General features: G+C 43.0%; 1 protein-coding gene across 1 annotated transcript in view; it reads right to left on the bottom strand.

The window, feature by feature from the left end:
• The window catches only part of frem1b (Fras1 related extracellular matrix 1b), a 209,819-nt gene that overhangs the window by 58,813 nt on the left and 127,488 nt on the right, over positions 1-23,518 (bottom strand). Inside the window, exons 20-23 of the mRNA XM_080195534.1 lie at positions 22,457-22,679; positions 7,939-8,083; positions 6,227-6,368; positions 1,952-2,147 (exon numbers count right to left, since the gene is read on the bottom strand). Of these exons, the coding sequence (XP_080051660.1) occupies positions 1,952-2,147; positions 6,227-6,368; positions 7,939-8,083; positions 22,457-22,679 (706 nt within the window). The remainder of the gene's footprint in view (positions 1-1,951; positions 2,148-6,226; positions 6,369-7,938; positions 8,084-22,456; positions 22,680-23,518) is intronic.

Here is a 23,518-nt window from a genome sequence, read left to right as displayed (position 1 = left end):
ACTGATGCCTCACAGTTACCTTCCACAAATGCTATCCTTCATCCTCTCCACAGATACAATTTTTAACTCTCACATCTCTCTGCTTTCTCTCCTCCCAGAAGAGAGTGCACAAACTCACGGAGATGTAGAGATCTGGGCGGGACCCTCCAGTGGCAGACACCTTTTCAGTCACTGGCAACGCAAACTCACCTGGTCTACGCGGAAGGAGGTCTTGTTCCAAGAGGCTGTAGATGTCAGAACAACCTAGCAGGAAAACCCAAACTTCCTGAGCCGCTGGTGCTCTGATACGTCATGAGGGCTGATCCTCCACTGGGGGTTTCGTCTCCTTGGAGCTGAATCTCTGGACAGAATTTTACAACTCCTAGGCTGGAAAATGCATCAAGCTGTTTAAAGGTCCATTGACTACACTGGGACTGGGAAATCCTGCCACCAGAAGGAGCCATAAAACTCCGCCCTCTGTGTCCATTCCCTCTGTCCTGTGGACAGCATGAAGCTGAGGTGAAGGCAACTGCTACTGTGCTGTTGATGTTGGTGCTCCTCTTGCTTTTTGTGGGAAGGAGAGGTGGAACTGCTTGATCTGTTTCCTTGCTGTGGTGAAGGCTGGCAGCTGGGAAGTGCAACTCGGGGTGTGAAGTGTAAGACCAGTTAAGTGATTTCCAAGAAGTTGGCATTCACCTGAGTGAATGCACTCTCTGAGAAGGAATATTGTGAGCAGCAACCTTTCACCTGGCTATGGCTGCAGCTCTTCAGTTTCAAGGGTTTCCCTGCCTCTCAGTTTCATCAAAGAACCTCATGTTGCTGTCCACTCACTTTGGTGACCCTGGCAACTTGTTGACAGCTCAGGAAGTAGGCTCGCTGGCTGGTAAATCCTTGGTTAAAACACAACTTAATGAGCTATTTAAATATATTAATTCTTCCCCTTGTAGCTGCATATGGTTGACTGCTTGCCTGCGAATTCAACTGAGTAAAACCTGGAAGAGCATAGCATGATGTCAGGCTTCTAACCCATCATCACTTTTAAGGGATTTAACTTCCCACATCCACCCAAACCTCTCTCCCCTTGCCTGGAAAAGATGCCACATAATCTGTATTACTTCTTCAGGAATGATTATCAGATTCCATAAAAGTTCAGTTTATGATATTCCTCAACTTCAATGGCAGGAACTGATAGTTGATATCATTATTTATCAAATGATGTCCATCCTAAGCAAAATGCTTTTGTGAAGGCAACCAATCACACCACTATAGACTTTGCTACTCTCATGAGGATTACACTTGCTTCTCATAGTAGGATCTTGACTTTGGCAATTGACACCCAGTGACACAAGCTTCACTCGTATCGTCATGTCAAGCTGCATCTGTAGAATGTCTTCAAAACAGTGAAAATCCTTCTCATCCTTAGTGGTCAGGCACACAAAAGCTGCTAGATGTTGGTTAAAAAGAACTTACCTTACAGGTTCATAGAAAAACTGCACAGAAAAATCATAATTTCATCTAAGTCACATGTGAGTTTAGTAGCACAGTGTAAGGCTACATTAAATCAGGTTACTGCAAGTTGAAAAATTATTTGTCACTTGGATTTATTCCCCAGCAAGGGCGAGGTAGAGGAAAGACATTGGCTGGAATTTTACCAGCACGCCAGCCCTGGTTCCAGGGCTGGCTCAGCTCGGAGAACGGCATTCTCCATTGGCCTCGGGCAGGATCGTGCAAAATTTGGGCAGACATGTCAGTAAAATTCCGCCCGTTGTGTTGCATACTTGTAAATTTTCCCAAATACACATAGCAATGATGCTGTCAAATGCATAATACCAGATCTTTTTGGTTTTCAAACAGATAATTTTTCCACTATGCCCTTCTGACAATTCTATGCCAAACACATATATGCATAAAGCTGATATATTTTAAAATTAAGCTACATAAAGAGATTTGTCCGGAATTATAATTTACTCACCTTTCTTCATGTTTTTTAGGGATATATAAAAATACTGTGAAGGTGAGGAGTTATCCCCATCTGTAACATGGAAGCGAAAGCTGTCCTGACCTTTTGATCCCACAATGGTGGTGTGTAGATACCAGATTCGGTTCATGTCTATATCGTCTTGACTGTAGTTCATGCCTGGATATAGATGAATCCATTCAGATTCAGTCTGTTTTGAGAGATTAAATATAACACGTTAATACACTGTTGTTAAACAAAGAAATGCTGGAGTCATGTTATGTTGCTCAGCCCATGTAAGTCCTCAACCTTTGCTTCAATTGGTTTTCTATCACTAAGTTCACCATATCACATCAGGGAACATGCTGAGCAATTCTCAGGGAAGAGTTTCAGATGTGGATCATTTCCATATGGATCAATTCCGTGGTGGCAACGATGGCATTTAAACAGAACAGGAAATTAAATACCAGCATATGAGGGTTTTATTTTCTGTGATTTTTTAAGACATTTATTATGACATTTTTTCTGCAATTTTTTTTTATCACATTTACCATGGGCGGCACAGTAACACTGTTGTTAACACTGCTGCTTCACAGCTCCAGAGACCTGGGTTCGATTCCTGGCTTGGGTCACTGTCTGTGTGGAGCTTGCACACTCTCCTTGTGTCTGCATGGGTTTCCTCTGGGTGCTCCGGTTTCCTCCAAAGATATTCGGTTGATTGGCCATGCTAAAATTGCCCCTTATTATCTTGAGATGCGTAGGTTAGAGCGATTAGTGGGTAAATATGTAGGATATGGGGGTAGGGCCTGGGTGGGATTGTGGTCGGTGCAGACTCGATGGGCCAAATGGCCTCTTTCTGCACTGTAGGGTTTCTATGATTGGTTACATCATTTATATAACCACGGATGTTAAGGATAATATTAAACTGAAAGAAAAAACATAAAGGGTGAGTGTCTCCGGCTTCCCAGCTGCATATTTCCCGGTGCTGGAAGATGGTTTGCTGGTCACCAGCGGCAGGAGTCTCTGATCCTGCTGCTGCCAATTGATGTCACCCCACACCACTGCAAAACCCTGCTTGACTGGCGAGACTGGATAATCCTGCTGACGTGAATGGCCAGAGAATTCTGTCTTTAATGTGGCAAAGATTAGCGGTAAACCAGAGATTAGAAAAGTTTTAAAAACGAATAAAAGTTGACCAAAAAATAATAAAGAGGGAGATAATCCAGATGGTAAACTCATAATTAATATAAAAATGCACAGCAAGAGCTTCTTTAAAAATATAACAAGGAAGAGAAAGGCTAAAGTGAACATAGGCTTCTTAGAGAATGAGGCTGGAGAAATAATAATGGGGAATCAGAAAATGGCAGAGGAGTTAAACAAATACTTTGCATCAGCCTTCTCAGTGGAAGACACCAATATTTCAAAAATACTAAATCAAGGGATAGAAGGTAGTGGGGGAAAGGAAATAAATACAATAATTATCACTAGAGAAAATGTATTAGGGAAACTAATGGGGTTAAAGGCTGATAACTCCCCTAGACCTCTTGGATTGCACTCCAGGATATTAAAAGAAGTAGCTACAAAGATGGTATATGCGCTGGTAGTAATCATCCAAGAATCCTGAAATTCTGGAAAAGCCCCAGAGAATCGGAAAACTGCCCATGTAACATCTTTCAAAAAAGGAAGGAGACAAAAAAAACTGTCGGCCAGTTAAATTAACTTCAGTTAATGGGAAAATGTTAGAGTATTATAAAGGATGTAATAGATGAAATACATAACATAATCAAGCAGAGTCAGCATAGCTTCATGAAGGGGAAATCATGCTTGACAAATTTATCAGAATTCTTTGAGGTGGCAACAAGCAGGATAGATAAAGGGGGACCAGAAGATGTAATATACTAGGATTTCCCAAAGGTGTTTGATAAGGTACCGCACAAAAAGCTACTTAATAATATGAGCTCATGGTGTTGTAGGTGGTATATTAGCATGGATAGAGGATTGGCTAACTGATAGAAGACAGAGAGTTGCAACAGGATGGCAACCTGTAACTAGTGGAATTAGACAGGGCCACAATTATTTACAAATTTAATGATTTGGATAAGGACAGCATGGTGTCACAGCTGTTAGCACACTAATTGGGCAACAGCAGGAAGACTGTGAACAGTTTTGGTCCACTTATCTAAAGAAAGAGAGTCTGGTGTTAGAGGCAGGCCGGAGAAGGATCACTAGGTTGAACCCGGGTATGGAGGGATTTTCTGATGAGGAGAGGTTAACTATGTAGAGACTGTATTCAGTGGCGTTTCAAAGATTGAGAGATGATCTTATTGAGACATATAGGATTTTCAGGGGGCTTGACAGGGTTGTTATCGAGAGGAAGTGGTGATTTGAGCCCATGTTCACCAACAATGGTAATGTTGGTGAAGGGCACAAGATGCATGAAACTGGAAATCCCAAAGCTTGCTGGTGAGATCATGAGTTCAGATTTTCACTGCCCCTTGCCAGTGAAGTAATCAGGTTCATGCCCATAATAGGTGTGAATCTAATTTACATTCATTTTAATACATTAGCTAATGATTAATTACCCCATCTACCAGATAGTGGTCCCTTGCTGTATTTTCACACCATGACGACATGACAATAGGTTCACCCCGACATGAACATATTGTGGGGATCCCTCTGGGGGCACAAAGTTGAATATAGACCACGGGAGGATCCTCACATGGGCTAGGCAGTGCCTTGGCAATGTGCCCGGCGCTGCTTTTTATTGCTGTTTTGTCTGATCGGGGCGCCTCTTAAACATGCTTCCTCGATCTCAGTGCAGAGAGGATTTGCCAGAATGTTGAGGCACCCCCCCTACTTCCTTCATAACAATGTGAAACATGCCCTGTGTTTTTTTGTTAGATGGGTGGAATTTCCCCCGTCCTGCTTCCCACAGGAATTGTAGCAGGTGGTGGTGAACAATGGGAAGTTCCGTTGACCTCCGGCAGGATTTTTCGGTTTTGGAGCGAGTGCAGCTGGAAAGGTCTGCCCATAGTGTGGAAAGATCTGGAGAGAAAACAAGCTTGTTTCTCAGAGAAACATCATTTTTCTCACTGGAACCAACACTCAGTCATTTTAGGGTAAGATTTCACTGATGTTTCCTCTTGTGGTAGTGTCTAGGAGCAGAAGGCATAATCTAAGAATTAGAGGTCACTTATTCACTCTGAATCCGTGGTCTTCTTTACCGCAAAAGGTTGAAGAGGCTGGCTCGTTAAGTATGTTCAAGGCTGAGACAGATGTGTTTTAATCAGCAAGGGAATCAAGGGTTATGGGGATTAGGCGGGAACGTGAAGTTGAGGATTATATCAGATCAGCCATGATCTCATTGAACTGCAGAGCAGACTCGATAGGACTACTTCAGCTCCTACATCTTATAGTCTATAAGCAAATTCTGTTGCGACCAACATGCGAGTGGACATCATACAACAACCTCATGTTACCAATTATTCTGCATTTACAGTGTTGTTTGAGGAATTCATGGTCAGGACACTGAGGGAACGATCAGTTCTTCAAAACATTCTCTACATCCACATGAACAGACAGGTAGGACCATTGTTTCTCGTCTTATCCAAAGGTGCTATTTTACAAGATAACCCTCTGCAGACCTAAGTAATACTGCTCACTCCCCACAAATCTCTGGCTACTTTATTGGTGAGGTACCTCTGTACCACAGCTGATGTGGAAATGCTTCTGTCGTCCTGTTACTGGCATAGGTACTCACCAAAAAATAGTCATAACTCCACCTATGAAATTTGAGATAAGGTGAAGATGAGGACAAGATGGCAGGCAGAAGTTCCACTCTTACAGCCACACTATGGAAGTTTTTGTCTTGCATTCCCAAGTCTGTCATATTAGATTCCAAAGGGAGAACAATTGCTTTGGTCTCAGTGTGCAGCCACATTATAATGGGGTTCATGTAATTCATGCAGATTGTCTCTAGCTCATATTTCCAGCATTCTAACTTGCCTTTCCTCTTGAACATGTTTATAATTGGGCTGGGATTACTGACCATAGGGAATCTTATCATCTTAAATAAGTCACTTGTATCATTGTGTCAAAGGAGCAAAGGAATTCTTCTCCTGAGGTCCCACTACGATTTAAAAATAATTTTCCATGAATGATTAATGACCCATGCTTTTCTGAAGACATTAATCTCAGTTCTTTACAGTGCAGTTATTTAAAAGGCAGGAATCACTTCTCTGAACTCCTTTGACAAATGGGAAAATCATGGAAGGTTTTGTCGGTTCTCACCTTTAACTGCAGCCATCCAAATATGGGTACAGTATTGATAACATAGTAAAGCTTGAACCGTGGTGTGTCTTTGTCTTCAGCTTCTAAAGCTACACTGGAAATCACCTTGTTTTCTCCCACTTCCACTTCCAAGCCTGTGTTTCTGAATAGATAAAGAGCTATTATTGATCTATGCACAACTTTCACTTTGGTCAGATTTCTGTAGGCTGAGAATGAATGTACAGGTAAGTCCACTTTTCATTAAATGGGTCAGGACCAAGTTCATTCCATAAACAGGATTTTCCATAAAATGGGTATTGTGTATTTCACCCTTCGAATTATAGCAAAATACACAAAGGTACTAATAACATTGAAAAACAAGACATGTAGGCTTGCGCTTTTCCTTCATTAACAAATACATAGCCGATCATATATGATTATGTAATCACAATAATAGATTTTATACATTATTGTGGCAGATGGAAGGATCAGAGAACAGCAGTACAGGGAGCAGCCAGTTCCACAGCATGCATGACACTTCGTTGGCAACCCCATTGCTTTCATTCCATAAAACTGGACTTTCTGACAAAATGGTACAATGTAAAACAGGATTTACCTGCAGCAAGATAGCAGTACATAATAACTCTAAGAGTACTGTTCATTCTTTAGAGTTGTTTATTGTCAGCCCATCTTCATAAATATTTTATCTAATATTCCTGTAATAGACATTATATTGAATCATAGAATCCCCACACAGTAGAAGGAGGCCATTCGGCCCATCGAGTCTGCATCAGTCACAAGAGGAATTGAGCCCACTTTCCCAATTCAATAAGTCTCTGGTCTCAGGGTAAGCAGAGGACCTTGCAATTCAGCATGATTTGTGTTTTGCAGTTCCATGTTTGCTGGACATTAAATCTTCCAATGAGTGAGCTTAGAAATTGATTGCTGCCTATTAAGCTACAGAAGTGTCATAACCAGGCCTGATTCTGAGCTCGCAAATCATCAGTGCACATGCATTTGTCAGCAAGTGTCACTGGAAAGCAGTCACAGAATGGGAAGCTCAGCACATTTTCCTTTCCCTCGCTGAGGGGTGCTGAAAGCAGTTGTATCAATCAACATTTTGACTACCCAAGCTGAAATCAGCCAACTCTCTTTCTTGGTCTGGATTGCCAAGCTCCACATCATGGAATTCTTTGAATCAAGTGGATAATTGGAATTTGCAATTTGAATATAAGTACATGAAATTAGGATGTAACTGGTGAGCAATGGTGGTTGAGCTTGTTCTAGAAATTACAAATTACGCTGCACTTTAATACCACTCCCTAACTCAACAGCATCACAAAGCTCGAATAATTTATCCCCTCATTAATAATCCTCCCTAATGTCTTTATTTTGAATGAGTTCTACATTTCGAAAAAGACTTATGAAACACAGTCACAGATAAATAAATCAAGTAACTGATACCTGTGAAACATATTTCCCATAATATGAGCTTTAAGTAGTGATGATAGTCCTCAAGGCAAACACTTATAGGGACATGAATTGAACTTGGGTCTTTCACAAAACATTCAAGTGTAAAACTAAATGAAGCTTCACAAAGCAGACTATTAATCACACAACTCCCCATGCCCATCATCCCACCCACAAAATCCTGCTCACTCAATGTTTTGTATTTATAATATACCATATAAGGATTCATACAGTAAATCCCATGCCAAAGAATTCAAGCTTACATTAAAACAACTGGCTTCTCATCATTGATTGGTATAATATGGACATGTACAATTCCTGGTACTGTGTGCTTGCCATCTGTCAGCTGAATGGTAAAACTATCCTTCAGGGTTTCTGTGTCATCATGTAGGTACATCAGCTTCATACCTGAAAGAGAAAGTGTTGCAACTAACCTATGGAATTAATTCACTTTATAAAAATGCAGAACATGCTGTAAAGATCATAAGATCAGGGAAATAGGAGCAAAAGTAACCCATTCAACCCAAAAAGCTGATCATGCTGATCTGATCATGCTAATCTGAAATCACAAGAACATAAGAAATAGGAGCAGGAGTAGGCCATCTAGCCCTTCGAGCCTGCCCCGCCATTCAATAAGATCATGGCTGATCTGAAGTGGATCAGTTCCACTTTCCCACTTTCTTCCCATAACCCTTAATTCCCCTGTCTGTCAAAAACCTATCTACCCGTGACTTAAATATATTTAGCGAGGTAGCCTCCAGCACTTCAAGGGCAGAGAATTCCAGAGATTCACCACCCTTTGAGTGAAGAACTTCCTCCTCAACTCTGATCTAAGCTGCCCCCCTCTTATCTTGAGGCTGTGTCCTCTCGTCCTGCTATCCTTTCTAAGCGGGAAGAATCTCTGTACCTTTACCCTATCCATCCCCTTCATTATCTTATACGTCTCTATAAGATCCCCCCTCATCCCTCTAAACTCCAACGAGTACAGACCTAGTCTATTTAGTCTCTCTTCTAAATAGAGAAGAGAGACTAAACCCCTCATCTCATGTAAATGATTTTCACACGTGAAAATCATGCTGATCTGATTGTGGTCTTAACTCCATTTTCCTGTCTGACCTCTATAATTCTTGAATAAGCAAAATACTGTGGATGGTAGAATCTGAGGCGAAAACAGAGAATGGTAGATAAACTCAGCTGGTCTCACGACACCTGTAGGGAGAGAAAGCAGAACTAAGTACCGGAATTTTACCACCTTGCCTACCCAAGGCCAACGGGGAATGCTGTTCTGTGAGCCTCGCCCACCCCGGAACCTGATCAAATGCCTTTTGGAAATCCTGATACATTATAATGACTGATTCCCCTTTATCCACCCTGCTTGTTACATCCTCAAAAGAACTCTAATAAATTTGTTGAACACTATTTTTGTTAACGTGTTGACTGTGCTTGGTTGTAGTGCTTTTCTAAATGTCCTGTTGCTACCTGATTAATAAAATGTATACATCACTCTATAACAATACAAAGGACCCTGAAAAAGTACAGATCACTTCATTAAAACATTGTAATATCTTTATGTACAAGCATGATGAAAATATACATGGGGTGGTTCAATTAACTAAAGTCACAAAAGCAAGGGCTTATGCAAAAACTATCCCAGGAGTTAGATACTCAGGTGTAACAGTTTGATTTTATTCTGTTCTCACCTGTCAGACATCTTTTGAAACAATTAGTTGAGAGTTATGTCACTTGTAAAAGTTGCTGCAAAAGACAGTGAATACTTCCAGCAGGAGGCAACAGCATAGCATGAAGTGTGGGTGCCTGACTCTGAGTGCAATAATTATAGAAACTTTCGATCAATGCATCCTCTTATTCAATTTCTTCCAGTGAAATTATGTTGGGAACATGCTCTTGTTCTGTGAGCTGACTGCCCTTTCATGCACTGAGGGAACAATGTAGGGGGCGATTCTCCCAGTCTGCTGTGCTGCTCCAGCAGCGCAACGGGCTAGGGGACTTAAGTGGAGGCCGAGTAGTGAACTCCCCACTGGGCACCATGGCTTCCATGCATCTCCAGCTTAAGTCTCTGGGCCTACTATCCTCTCATCCCCTGCCAGAAGTGTTTCAGTTCAGTGGGGTATACAACAGCTCCCCACCACCAGGAAGCTGGTGGCCCAATCCCACTGGAGTGAAGGGAGGCCATGGAGGCCCCCCTGGGCTGTGGAAGGTTTGGTACTACCAGCCTGGCACTGCCAGTCTGGCCCTCTGGTATTACCCAAGAGGCAAAGTGGCAATGACCAGGGGCACCTTGGCACTGTCCTCCAGGCAGTGCCAAGGGGTAGGGATAGAGGGGGCGGGGCCTATTGTAGGCAGAGCCTAAGTAGTGGGGGATTGGTGGCAGTGGGGGGTCCAGCTTCCACTCTGCTGCAGGGGCCGGGGCTGCATGGAGCGGTCAGGCCTACTGGTGGAGAGTCGAGGCTATGTTGGGGGGGGGGGGGGGGGGGGGGGTGGGGGGTGGGAGGCGGCTCGGGGAGATTGGGGACTGGTCAGGAGCTGGTGAGTGGGGTCGGGGGGGGGGTGAAGATTGAGATGGCTTGGAGATGGGGGGGTCGGGGTGGTGTTGGGCTTGGCCCGGGCACTTCTGGGAGACCAGCGATCAGAGGGTGCGGAGAGTCACAGGAGCAGTAATGGGGGTTGGCAATGCGGGACTAGATAACAAGCTCCTATTTATTGACTACAGCTCAGCCTTCAACACTATTATTCCAACAAAACTCATCTCCAAACTCTGTGGCCTGGGCCTTGGTACCTCCCTCTGCAACTGGATCTTGAACTTCCTAGCTCACAGACCACAATCAGTAAGGATAGGCAACAACATCTCCTCCTTGATCATCCTCAACACTGGTACCCCACAAGGCCCACTATACTCATTGCACACCTATGACTGTATGGCTAAATTCCCACCCAATTCGATTTTCAAGTTTACCGACGATACCACCGTAGTGGGTCAGATCTCAAACAATGACGAGACAGAGTACCGGAATGAGACAGAGTATCTGGTGAACTGGCAACAATAATCTCTCAATGTCAACAAAATGAAGGAGATTGTCATCGACTTCAGGAAACATAAAAGGACAGCATGCCCCTGACTACATCAATGGGGATGATAGTTTCAAGTTTTTAGAGTTCAGATCACCAACAATCTGTCCTGGTCCCCCCGTGCCAACTCTATAGTTAAGAAAACCCACCAACGCCTTTACTTCCTCAGAAGACTAAGGAAATTTGGCATGTCAGCTATGACTCTCACCAACTTTTACAGATGCACCATAAAAAGCATTCTTTCTGGTTGTATCACAGCTTGGTACGGCTCCTGTTTAGCCCAAGGCTACAAGAAACTACAAAAGGTTGTGAAAGTAGCCCAATCCATCTAGCAAACCAGCCTCCCATCCACTGACTCTGTCTACACTTCCTGATGCCTCGGCAAAGCATCCAGCATAATTAAAGATCCCACAGATCCCGTACATTCTCTTTTCCACCTTCTTCCTTCGGGAAAAAGATACAAAAGTCTCAGGTCACATACTAACTGACTCAAGAGTCAGACTTTTGAATGGACTTACCTTGCATTAAGTTGATCTTTCTCTACACCCTTGCTATGAGTGTAACACTATATTCTACACGCTATTATTTCCTTCTCTATGAACGGTCTGTTTTGTCTGTACAGTGTGCAAGAAACAATACACATGTTAATACATGTGACAATAATAAATCAAATGAACCTACTGCGCATGCGCGAATCTCCACTCTCACAGATCAGTGCATATGCAGTGGCCCACTCAGCACTATGCTACAGTGGGAATTGGCCCCAGCTCTGGATATTTATCATGATTCTCACTAGCTGGGACCTCAGCTATTTACCATTTATATAGATGATCTGGAGGAGGGAACCGAGTGTATGGTGTCGAAATTTGCTGATGACACCAAGATTGGAGGAACGGCAAATTGTGCGGAGGGTGTGGAGAGTCTGCAGAAGGATCTAGATAGGCTGGGTGAATGGGCCAGGAAATGGCAAATGGAATTTAATGTTGGCAAGTGCGAGGTGGTCCACTTTGGTAGGAATAATGGTAGGAAGGAGTATTATTTACGTGGAGAAAAACTGCAGCAGGCGACGGTGCAGAGGGACCTTGGGGTCCTTGTGCATGAGTCGCAAAAACCCAGATTGCAGGTGCAGCAGGTCGTCAGGAAGGCGAATGGGATGCTGGCCTTCATCGCGAGGGGGATTGAATATAAAAGTAGGGAGGTCTTGCTGCGGCTATATAGGGCATTGGTGAGGCCGCAGCTGGAGTACTGTGTGCAGTTTTGGTCGCCGTACTTACGCAAGGATATTTTGGCCTTGGAGGGAGTGCAGAGGAGGTTTACTAGGCTGATGCCGGAGTTGAAGGGGTTGAGCTAAGAGGAGAGGCTGAATAAACTAGGCTTGTACTCGTTAGAGTTTAGAAGAATGAGGGGAGATCTCATTGAGACGTATAGATGATGAATGGGATGGATAGGATAGAGGTGGAGAGACTCTTCCCGCTCAGAAAGGATAGTAGGACTAGGGGGCACAGCCTCAAGATAAAGGGGGGGCGGTTTAGAACGGAGTTGAGGAAGAACTTCTTCACTCAAAGGGTGGTGAATCTCTGGAATTCTCTGCCCGTTGAAGTGGTGGAGGCTACCTCGCTAAATATTTTTAAGACACGGGTTGATGGGTTTCTGATAAGAGAGGGGATTAAGGGTTATGGGGAGAGGGTGGGAATGTGGAACTGAGCCACGACAGATCAGCCATGATCTTATTGAATGGCGGGGCAGGCTCGAAGGGCCAGATGGCCTACTCCTGCTCCTATTTTTTATGTTCTTATGTTCTCATGTTCTAGTGCACTCTGCAGAATTTTGAAAATTCCGCTAAAAAAAGAAATAGGATTTACTCTAGTTTTTACACAAATTCGACAGAATTTTTTTGGGAGAATCCGGAAACCTTTTCAGAATTGGCAGCACTTGGTTGGGTGGGCCCTTAGCCACATTTGAACCATGGAAAGAATTTACCACTGTCTTCTACAGTGATATTGAGATACTCTGGGAATTGACCTGGTAAATGGCACAATTGGGTAACTTTATCTTCGCAACTTTCTTATTGTCCGACATGCAATTTCAGGCACTGCCCTGGCACCAACTTTGGCTAATGTCTTGTGTCAAACAAGTTGCTTTGCTCTGTTTTGGGCAGGATACTTTAGAATATCAAACTGGGCAACATTGCTGAAATCCATTTAATTAACCTTCATTTCACCATCCAAGAAAATGTAAGCTTGGATTGTGAATCACTCCATCATTTGTCCACAAATTACTTGTCCTGCCCCAACATATTTTTCTGTAGGCTGTTTTATGGCAATCACAATTTTTTCATTCAGAGGTCTTACCTATCTGAAAGATTGTTTGCTTCCACAGTCCTTCAGTTTTACCGTCCATTGTATCCACTTTTGTGCATCTCACCCCTTGAGCTTTCCAGGAACCTGTGAGTATCCCTTATTCCCTTTGAATTTCATCCTAACCATTCTAACACCATTTATTATGTATGACACCCACCTTTTCTTCCTTTGTGCCTTACACTTCTCTATTTTAATTTCATTTGTCACTGTTGCACCCACATACATTTAATCTAGCTCATTCCTAGGTTCTCTCATATCTATTCAGACTCAAGTCCCTTCAGTTTGGTATTACCTATAACACAAGCCTATTTGTTGTAAGTAATTATTTGTTATAAGTAATATAATTATGAAGAACCAAGAAATATTAACTGGAAGGCAGTATGATTATACATTTTGCCTAGGTTGAGTTTCTGATTTTAGATAGATTGGTTGACTGTTAATGCTGAGAATCATTTCTAAATGTCCCACTTTATGGGGAAGAACCAGAACGAAGACTTTCTTTGCATCTACTAACAACAGGGTCAGTTCACTTATACACATGGAAACATAGAAGATAGGAGCAGGAGGAGGCTATTTGCCCCTTTGAACCTGCTCCACCATTCATCACGATCATGGGTGATCATCCAACCCAATAGCCTAATCCTGTTTTCTCCACATAACCTTTTATCCCACTTGCCCCAAGTGCTATATCTAGTCACCTTTTGAATACATTCAATGTTTCAGTATCAATTACATCCTGTGGTAATGAATTCCACAGGCTCACCACTCTATAGGTGAAGAAATGTCTCCCCAAGTCCATTCTAAATGGTCTACCCCAAATCCTCAAATTGTGACCCCTGATTCTGAACACGCCCAGCATCAGGAACATCCTCCCTGCACCTATCCTGTCTAGTTCTGTTAGAATTTTATAAGTCTCTATGAGATCCCCTTTCATTCGTCTGAACTCCAGCAAAAACAATCCTAACCTAGTCAATCTCTCCTCATACACCAGTCCCACCACCCCCAGAATCAGCCTGGTAAACCTTCGCTACACTCCCTCGAGAGCGAGAATATTCTTCCTCAGAAAAGGGGACCAAAACTGCACACAATATTCTAGATGTGGCCTCACCAATACCCTGTATAATTGCAACAACTCATCCCTGCTCCAGTACTCGAAACCTCTCACAATGATGGCCCACATAACATTTGCCTTCTTTACCACCTGCTGCACCTGTATACTTACCTTCAGTGATTGCTGCACAAGAATACCCAGGTCCCTTTGCACACCCCTCTCTCCCAATTTACAGCATTCAGGTAGTAATCTGCCGCCTTGTTTTTGCTTCCAAAGTGAATAACCTCACATTTATCCAAATTATATTGCATCTGCCATTGATTTTCCCATTCACCCAACCTGTCCAGATCATTCTGAAGGAGCTCTGCATCCTCGTCACAGCTCACCCTCCCACCCAACTTGATATCATCTGAAAAGTTTGAGATATTACATTTTGTTCCCTCATCCAAATCATTAATATATGTTGTGAATAGCTGGCGTCTGAGCACTGATCCCTGTGGCACCCCATTAATTACTGCCTTCCAATTTGAAAAGGACCCATTAATTCCTACTTTTTGTTTCTTCTCTGCCAACAAGTTTTCTGTCCATCAATACACTTCCCTCAATCCATTTGCTTTAACCTTGCACGATAATCTCTCATACGGGACTTTCTGAAAGTCCAAATATATTACATCAACTGGCTCCCCCTTGTTAACTCTGCTCATTACATCTTCAAAGAATTCCAACAGACTTGTAAAGCATGACTTCCCCTTCATAAATCTATGCTGAGTCTCTCTGATCCTGCCACTGCTTTCTAAATGCTCCACTATAAAATCCTTGATAATGGATTAGAGAACTTTCTCCACTACCAATGTTAGGCTTGCTGGTCTATAATTCCTTGTTTTCTCTCTACCTCCCTTTTTCAATATTGGAGTGACATTAGCTATCCTCTAATTTGCCTCTTGTTGAGGGGACATTAAATGATGAGATGAGTCGGTGCAGACTCGATGGATGGATGGCTTCTTTCTGCACTGTAGCGATTGTATGTATGTATGAGTCATAGAAGTTTACAGCATAGAAACAGGCCCTTCGTCACAACATGTCCATGCCACCCATTTTTTTTAAACGTCTAAGCTACTTCCAATTGCCCACATTTAGCTCATAATCCCTCTACGCCCATCTTGTTCATGTAACTGACTAAATGCTTTTTAAAAGACCAAGTTGTACACACCTCTACTATGACCTCTGGTAGCTTGTTCCAAGGACTCTCCACCTTCTGTGTGAAAAAAAAATCACTCCTCTGGACTCTTTTGTATCTCTCTCTTCTTACCTTAAACCTATGCCCTCTAGTTTTAAACTTCCCTACCTTTGGGAAAATGTATTGACTAGCTGATCTGTGCCCCTCGTTATTTTATAGACCTCTATAAGATCACTCCTCAGCCTTCTACACTCCAGAGAAAAAAGTCCCAGTCTATCCAGCCTCTCCCTATAACTCAAACATCAAGTCCCAGTGGCATCCTAGTAAATCTTTTCTGCACTCTTTCTAGTTTAATAATATCCTTTCTATAATAGGATGACAAGAACTGTACATAGTATTCTAAGCGTGGCCTTACCAATGTCTTATACAACTTCAACAAGGCGTCCCAATTTCTGTATTCAGTGTTCTGACCAATGAAACCAAGCATGCTGAATGTCTTCCTCACCATAGTATCCACATGTGATTCCACTTTCAGCAGTTATGAACATGTACCCCAAGATCTCTTTGTTCTCTAACTCTCCCCAATGCCCTACCATTAACTGAGGAAGTCCTCCCATGGTCCAATCTACCAAAATGCATCACCTCATATTTATTTAAATTGAACTCCATCCGTCAGCTCACTGGCCCAATTGATCAAGATCCCATTGCAATCCTAGATAACCTTCTTCACAATCCACTATGCCACCAATCTCGGGTGTCATCTGTAAACTTATTAAGCATGCCTTCTATATTCTCATCCAAATGACAAGTAACAGTGGACCCAGCACCGATCCCTGAGGCACACCGCTGGTCACAGATCTTCAGTTTGCAAAACAACCCTCCACAATCACCGTCTGGCTTCTGTCATCAAGCCAATTTTGAACCCATTTAGCTATCTCACCCTGGAACTCTTGAGTACATAAGTATGTATGAATGAGTTAATTGCATTTAAAATAATAAACACAAACATATCAAACAAATTTAACAAACTCAAAAAGGACAAAGACTCTGGTCTGGATGGATTGCATCTGTGTATTTTAAAAGAAGTCATGATTAGAGATGCCGGCATTGGACTGGGGTAAACACAGTAAGAAGTGTCACAACACCAGGTTTAAGTCCAACCAGTTTATGTGATAGTAATCCCACAAGCTTTCGGGAACAGTGTTCCTTCGTCAGGTGTAAATGCCCTTCTCTGATCAGAACCTTCCACACACCTGACATAGGAACACCGTTTCCGAAAGCTTGTGGGATTACTATCAAACAAACTGTTTGGACTTTAACCTGGCGTTGTGAGACTTCTTACTATTTTAAAAGACTCAGGCAAGAAATAGCAGTGGCATTAGTACTCATATTTAATAAGTTATGAGAAAAAAGTGTATTGCCAGAGAACTGGTGGATAGTTAATGTAATTCCTATATTTGAGAAGGGAGACAGAACATGTCCAGGGAATTTTGGACCAGTCACCAGTGGCAGGAACAATAATGGCATCCTTACTCAGGAAGAGAATAGAGGAAGATTTAGAAATGTGAAATATAATGAAAAGTAATCAGCATTTCAGATTTCAAAAGGGAGTATCTTGGTTGACTTCAACATGGACTTTGGACCAATGCTGTCTAATGGCACCAGGTCAAACATGGACAGGAAAACCTCTTGTTGATTACCACATACCACCACCTACCTCATCTATCAGCTGCTGAATCAGTTGTCCTCCATGTTGAAGAACACTTGGAGGAATTGCTGGCATGGCAAAGACACAGAATGTACTTTGGGTGAGGGACTTCAATGTCCATCACCAAGAGTGGCTTGGTAGCACCACTACTGACTAAACTGACCAAGTTCTAAAGGATGTGCCTGCTAGACTAGTCAGCAGCAGTAGGTGAGGGAAAAACATATATGACCTTATCTTTACCAGTCTACCTGCCACAGCTGTATCTGTGGGAGTGACCACCTTGTGTAGACCAAGTTCTGTCTTCATATTGAGGATAGCCTCCATTGTGTTGTGTGGCACCACCATCATGCCAAATGGGATAGACTTCAAACAATCTGTAACTTCATGGCATGGCATTTCCCCCACTCTGTATTATCACCAGCCAGAGGATCAACCATAGTTCAATAAAGTGTACAGGAGGGCATGACAAGAGCAGCACCAGGCATATCTAAAAATGAGGTGTCAGTCTGGTGTACCTACAATACAGGTCTACTTGCATGCCAAACAGTTTAAGTAGCAAGTGATAGATAGAGATAAGCAATCCCATAACCAGTGGATCAGATCTAAGCTCTGCAGTCCGGCCACATGGTGGTGAATAATTAAACAACTCATCAGAGGAGGAAGCTCCACAAATATCCCCCTCCTCAATGATGGAGGAGACCAGCACACCAGTGCAAAAGATAAGGCGTTGAACTGGGGTGCCTTACCCATGCATTTTTGATATCACATTTGCAAATCTTCTCTGCTTTCCAGTATATCTCTATCCTTTTTATAATATGGCAATTAAAACTTCAGGTCATACTCTAAGGCTTAATATGGCAACTAGAACTCCAGGTCGTACACTCCCCTGAGGAACAACTGCAGTGATGTCCTGGAGCTGCTGTTGCTCATTGTGGAGAAAATGATCAAAGGCCTTTTAAAAATCCAGACAAAATCTATTGCATTACCATTTTTCACTCTCCCTATTATCTCCCTAAAAATTCAATATTTCCTTCAAATTATTCATTCAAAGGATGTGGACTTCACTGGTTTGGTCAGCATTCATTGCCCATCCATAATTGCCCTGCAGAAGTTGGTGGTGAGCAGCCTTCTTGAATCACTGCAATGCATGAAGTGTTGATACATCCACAGTACTATTAGGGAGGGAGTTCCAGGATTTTAACCCAGCGACAGTGAGGGGACAGTGATATATTTCCAAGTCAAGATGGTGAGTGGGTGATTTATCACGGCCTCCTCCAGTGGTTCCCAGTATCATGGGTATCAGTCTTCAGCTAATTTGATTCATTCCACATGTTATCAAGAAATGACTAAAGGCACTGGATACTGCAAGGACTATGGGCCCTGATAATATTTCAAAAATAGCACTGAAGTCTTGTACTCCAGAACTTACCACTCTGGCAACTACTCACCAAAATATAAAGTTGCCCAAGTATAACCTGTACACAAAAAACAGGACAAACCTAACCCAGCCAATAAGCGCCCTATTGATCTACTCCCAATCTCCATAAAGTGATGGAAGGGGTCATTAACAGTGCTATCAAGTGGCATTTACATAACAATAACCACATTATATATTAATGATTCAGAAGAGGGTATTTAAAGTATTTTCTCTAAATTTACAGATGATACAAAGCAATCCACTTGGCAGGGCATTCCTTCCGCAAACATTCACTCGCTCCACCATTGATACACAGTGGAAGCTGTGTGTACCATCTACAAGATGCACAGCAGGGACTCATCAAGGTTCCTTAGACAGCACCTTTCAAATCCAAGACCACAACCATCTGGAAGGACAAAGGCAGCAGATACATGGGAATACTACCACTTGGAAGTTCCTCTCCAAATCACTCACCATCTTGACTTGGAAATATATCACTGTCCCTTCACTGTCGCTGGGTTAAAATCCTGGAACTCCCTCCCTATTAGTACTGTGGATGTATCAACACTTCATGCACTGCAGTGGTTCAAAAAGGCCACTCACCACCACCTTCTCCAGGGCAATTATAGATGGGCAATGAATGCTGACCAAACCAGTGAAGCCCACATCCTTTGAATGAATAATTTGAAGGAAATATTGAATTTTTAGAGGAGATAATAGGGAGAATAAAAAATGGTAATGCAATAGATTTTGTCTGGATTTTCAAAAGGCCTTTGATCATTTTCTCCACAATGAGCAACAGCAGCTCCAGGACATCACTGCAGTTGTTCCTCAGGGGAGTGTACGACCTGGAGTTCTAGTTGCCATATTAAGCCTTAGAGTATGACCTGAAGTTTTAATTGCCATATTGTAAAAAGGATAGAGATATACTGGAGAGCAGAGAAGATTTGCAAGTGTGATATCAAAAATGCATGGGTATCCATGTCAGGAAAGAATTGGCAGGCTAGGTGACCTAATCAAAGTTTTTAACATTCTGAAAAGTTTGAACAGAATGGATACAGACAGAATATCTCATCTAGTGAAGAAGTGCATAACAAGATACCATCAATATATGACAACAGCCAAGAAATCCAACAGAGAATTCAGAAGAAACTTCTTTAGTTAAGAATGGTTAGAATGTGGAACTCACTACCAGACAGAGTGGACAAAAAATATAAATATATTTAAGGGGAAGCTGGACAGGGGAAATGGAATAGGATGGTTACATTGATATACTTAGATGAGAAGAAGAGATGAGAGGAGTCTTGCATGGAGCACAAACAGATTCTTGGACTATTTGAACCAAATGGCCTGTTTCTGTGCTGTATATTCTATGTAATCCTATTTATGAGCATGCATATCATGCATTCACAATTAAAAACAACCTTTAGAAAACAGCAGGATCAAAATACTCTAGCTTCCAGATAATTACCTAAGATTTTGCTTAATGATAATACTTGCTTCTGACTTCCTGATACTCAGTTAGCAAATGGACTGTTCAGTATATAATTAAGCTGTGGAAGCCATTCTGTTTCAGGTTTGATCCCTGGGTATAGAATCATAGAATCTCTATAGCGCAAGAGGCCACTCAGCCCATCAAATCAGCACTGACTCTCCAACAGAACGTCTTACTCAGGCCCTCTCCTGCCCCATTCTCTTAACCGCACACATTTATCCTATTAATCCCCCTAACCTACACATTTTGGGACACTATGGAGCAATTTAACATGCCCAATTCATCTAACCTGCACATCTTTGGACAGTGGAAGGAAACAGGAGCCTCTGGAGGAAAGCCATGCAGAGACGGGGAGAATGTGCAAACTCCACATTGACAATCCCCTAAGACTTGAATCGAACCTGGATCCCTGGCACAAATGCTAAACACTGTGCCACCGTGCCAGCCAATGATCTGCACTGAGTCAGCTGATATTAATCCGAGGGAGCTGTAATTAGTCACGGTTTCCCTGGACTAGGCAGGGAGGAAGAATGACCAATGATCCAATGACACTGGTGAAAAGTGCACCTAAGAGGGTGTCAAATAAGAATAGGATTGGGTCCTATAGCAGTGTCTTCTCTTGTGGAACAACATGTCAAAGTTCAACATTGTGGCTCAGATATAAAATGAACAGTTGGATCAGATACCTGACATCAGGCGCTAACACCAGTCACAACCTTATGGAGATGCAGAAGAACTGAAAACCTAAAAAGTAATTCACTGTCAGTTACCATTTACGTACGTATGTAAGTAAGAAGAAAATGTAGTTTCTCTTGATCTCTCAGAATCTCTGAGGCGATTCTCCCAAAAAAGTTCTACATGCTGAATTTGTGAGAAAATTAGTGTAAATCATGATTGTTTAATGTTTATGAGTCACAAGTAAGGCTTACATTCACACTGCAATGAAATTACTGTGAAATTCCCCTACTCACCATAGTCCAGCACCTGTTCGGGTCAATGCATCTAACCAGCATGTCTTTCAGAAAATGGGAGGAAGCCGGAGCACCTGGACAAACCCATGCAGACACAGGGAGAACATGCAAACTCCACACAGACAGTGACCCAAACCAGGAATCGAACCCAGGTCCCTTACACTGTGAGGCAACAGTGCTAACCACTGTGCTGATTGTTTTTTCAGTGGGAGTTCAGACAAGGATCTCCCACACCCTGTGCAATGTAGAGGCCACAATCGGGAATATCATTAAAAGTTCAGGGGGCGTGGGGGGCGGAGGGGGCCTATTCACATCAAAGTCTGACAGCTCCAGAATTCTGCGCATGCGCAGTGGCCCCAAATTGTCAGCCTGCACTTTGTTGGCCAACATGATTGCTCACCAGCCCTGGACCCCCGCAATGCTGTCCCTCCATACTCTCATGGCCTGATCGCAGCCTCCCTGACCATTCCAGGGCCAGCTCCGACTCCCCTCCTATCGTGAAGTGCCCCAATCTCCAGCCCTCCCCAACAGCGATGATCCCTGGTAAACACACTCCCCCATGGGAGGCAGACCCCCCCCCCCACAGACCACCCCCCACACCCCAGCGTGCCCCGATCACTGGCCTCCCTCCAGCCCCGACCAATCCCAATACCGAGTGACAGTGGGACCCCGCACCCCACTGATCGCCCCAAAGCCCCACCCCATGCCCCATCCCCTTGGCACTGCCCCATGCCCATTGGGCAATGCTATGGTGCCCCTAGGAGACACAGGCTGGGTGCATATGCCAGGAGGCACCACTGCCACTGCCTGACCTCGTTAGGGGCCCCGATTGCACCTCCTTCATTCCAGCAGGGTCCCCCACTAGCTTAAACTGGGGAGCTAGTCTAAACCCCACCAGAGTGAAATTGAGCTTATGGGGTGGGAGATTCTAGTGGGAATGTGTGTGTGAATCCCGTGAATCGGCCCACACACGATTCTCCCAATCAACCATAGTACAAAATGAGTGTGTTGGGATGGGAGAATCGCCTCGTCTATCTCTCCACAGGCGATCTACATGGTCTTTTGCCCTGGTGCAGGGATGAAAAGTTTGAGAATCACTGCTCCTGTGAGATAAATACTCTGTAAGCACCAACTGCATCAGTTAGTCCCCAAGGAGGTCATAAATCCATGATGACCCAGCATTGCCTATTATTTGATTACCGCCTCAGGCAGCCATTGCTCATTATATGAGATGCTGTTGTAGCAACAAATAAATAGTAAAATAGGATATCCCCAATCAGTATGTCCTCAACTGTTCCTGATAAATAATTATCTAGAAATTTTATTTAGAAAGCGTGAAAACAAGTTATGGATAAAGTAATTCCAAAATCATTTCTTCTGATTTACTCCAATAGCGATTGAAGCATATTTTCTCCCTTTAAGAACATGCAAGCTTGCCGTAGAGGAGCAGATCTTGTGCTATGCAGTAATATTTGGTGTCCAGCAGAGGACATCTGTAGCACACAGTATACAGACCTTGTTTGAGTTCATCCATGCTAAAGCTATGTACTCTCAGATCATGTAGAACTTCAGCATTCATCTGTCTGTACGTGGCAATATCATTTCCGTAGATGCCGTTCAGGAGCTCTCCATGGGCAGGGGGTCTAATCACAGAGAATATCAGCGTATCACGAGGTACATCCAGATCTACTGCATTCAGCACTCCAGGGCCCAGCTCACAGATATCACCCTCAATTATCTGCATAAAAACAGTTTCATTGATATGAACTCACTATTGATAACATAACAAAAGTTAAATTCCAAATTTTTTCAATGCGCATTATGTTATTGATATTTACATGTCGTTGAAATCTTCGCCAATTTTGTGTGGAGACACAGAGGAACACTGGCACAATTCTGCTGGAGGGAACACCTGATTTAGAGTGAACTTGGGTCATCTGGGTCCTCAGATTTTTCAACGGCAGTGAAGGCAGCCCCATCTTTCCTCACTGACTTTGAGAGCATGTCAGCAGCATTCACAGGTTTTAAAAATATTTTGCACTATAAGGCACACTTAATGTAGAAAAAGGTTTCAAGGAGCAAACAATGACTGCCAAGCCAAAGGATATAAGAGAGTCCCGAACGTTTGACCAAAGGGGTGAGCTTTATGGAGGGCATGAAAGGAAAGGATAGAGGATGGAGGCAGAAGGAATCAGAGAAAGAATACTAGGTTGAAAAGACAGTGGGTGGGATTTTCCAGCCACTTTCGTTCCAAAACCGGAAAAATCCAATCTGAGGTCAACAGACCTACGATTCCCGTGGCAGGCGGGAAGGAAAAGTTCTCCCAAGTGGGAAGAGCGGACAAACAAAAGGTCAGAGTCAGGAAAAGGGAAGTTTAGGGAAAATACAGGGTGAATGGAAATTGCAGGAGTAGGGTGGGATGAGACCATGGAGGGAGTTAAATATTCGTGTTTTAAATTTAAGTTATTCTTAAAGATCTGCTGGTTTTCTTAACATTCAAAGCGGATATAAAATTAAACCGTAGTTCAGGAGAATATGAACAAAATTTCATTCAGATGCATAAGACATGTGTGGCAA

Source organism: Carcharhinus amblyrhynchos, chromosome 9 (genome assembly GCF_965287045.1).
Source record: "Carcharhinus amblyrhynchos chromosome 9, sCarAmb.v2.hapA, whole genome shotgun sequence".
NCBI lineage: Eukaryota > Metazoa > Chordata > Chondrichthyes > Carcharhiniformes > Carcharhinidae > Carcharhinus > Carcharhinus amblyrhynchos.
Note: the sequence above shows the minus strand (reverse complement) of the source record. Positions and strands in the feature narration are given on the sequence as shown.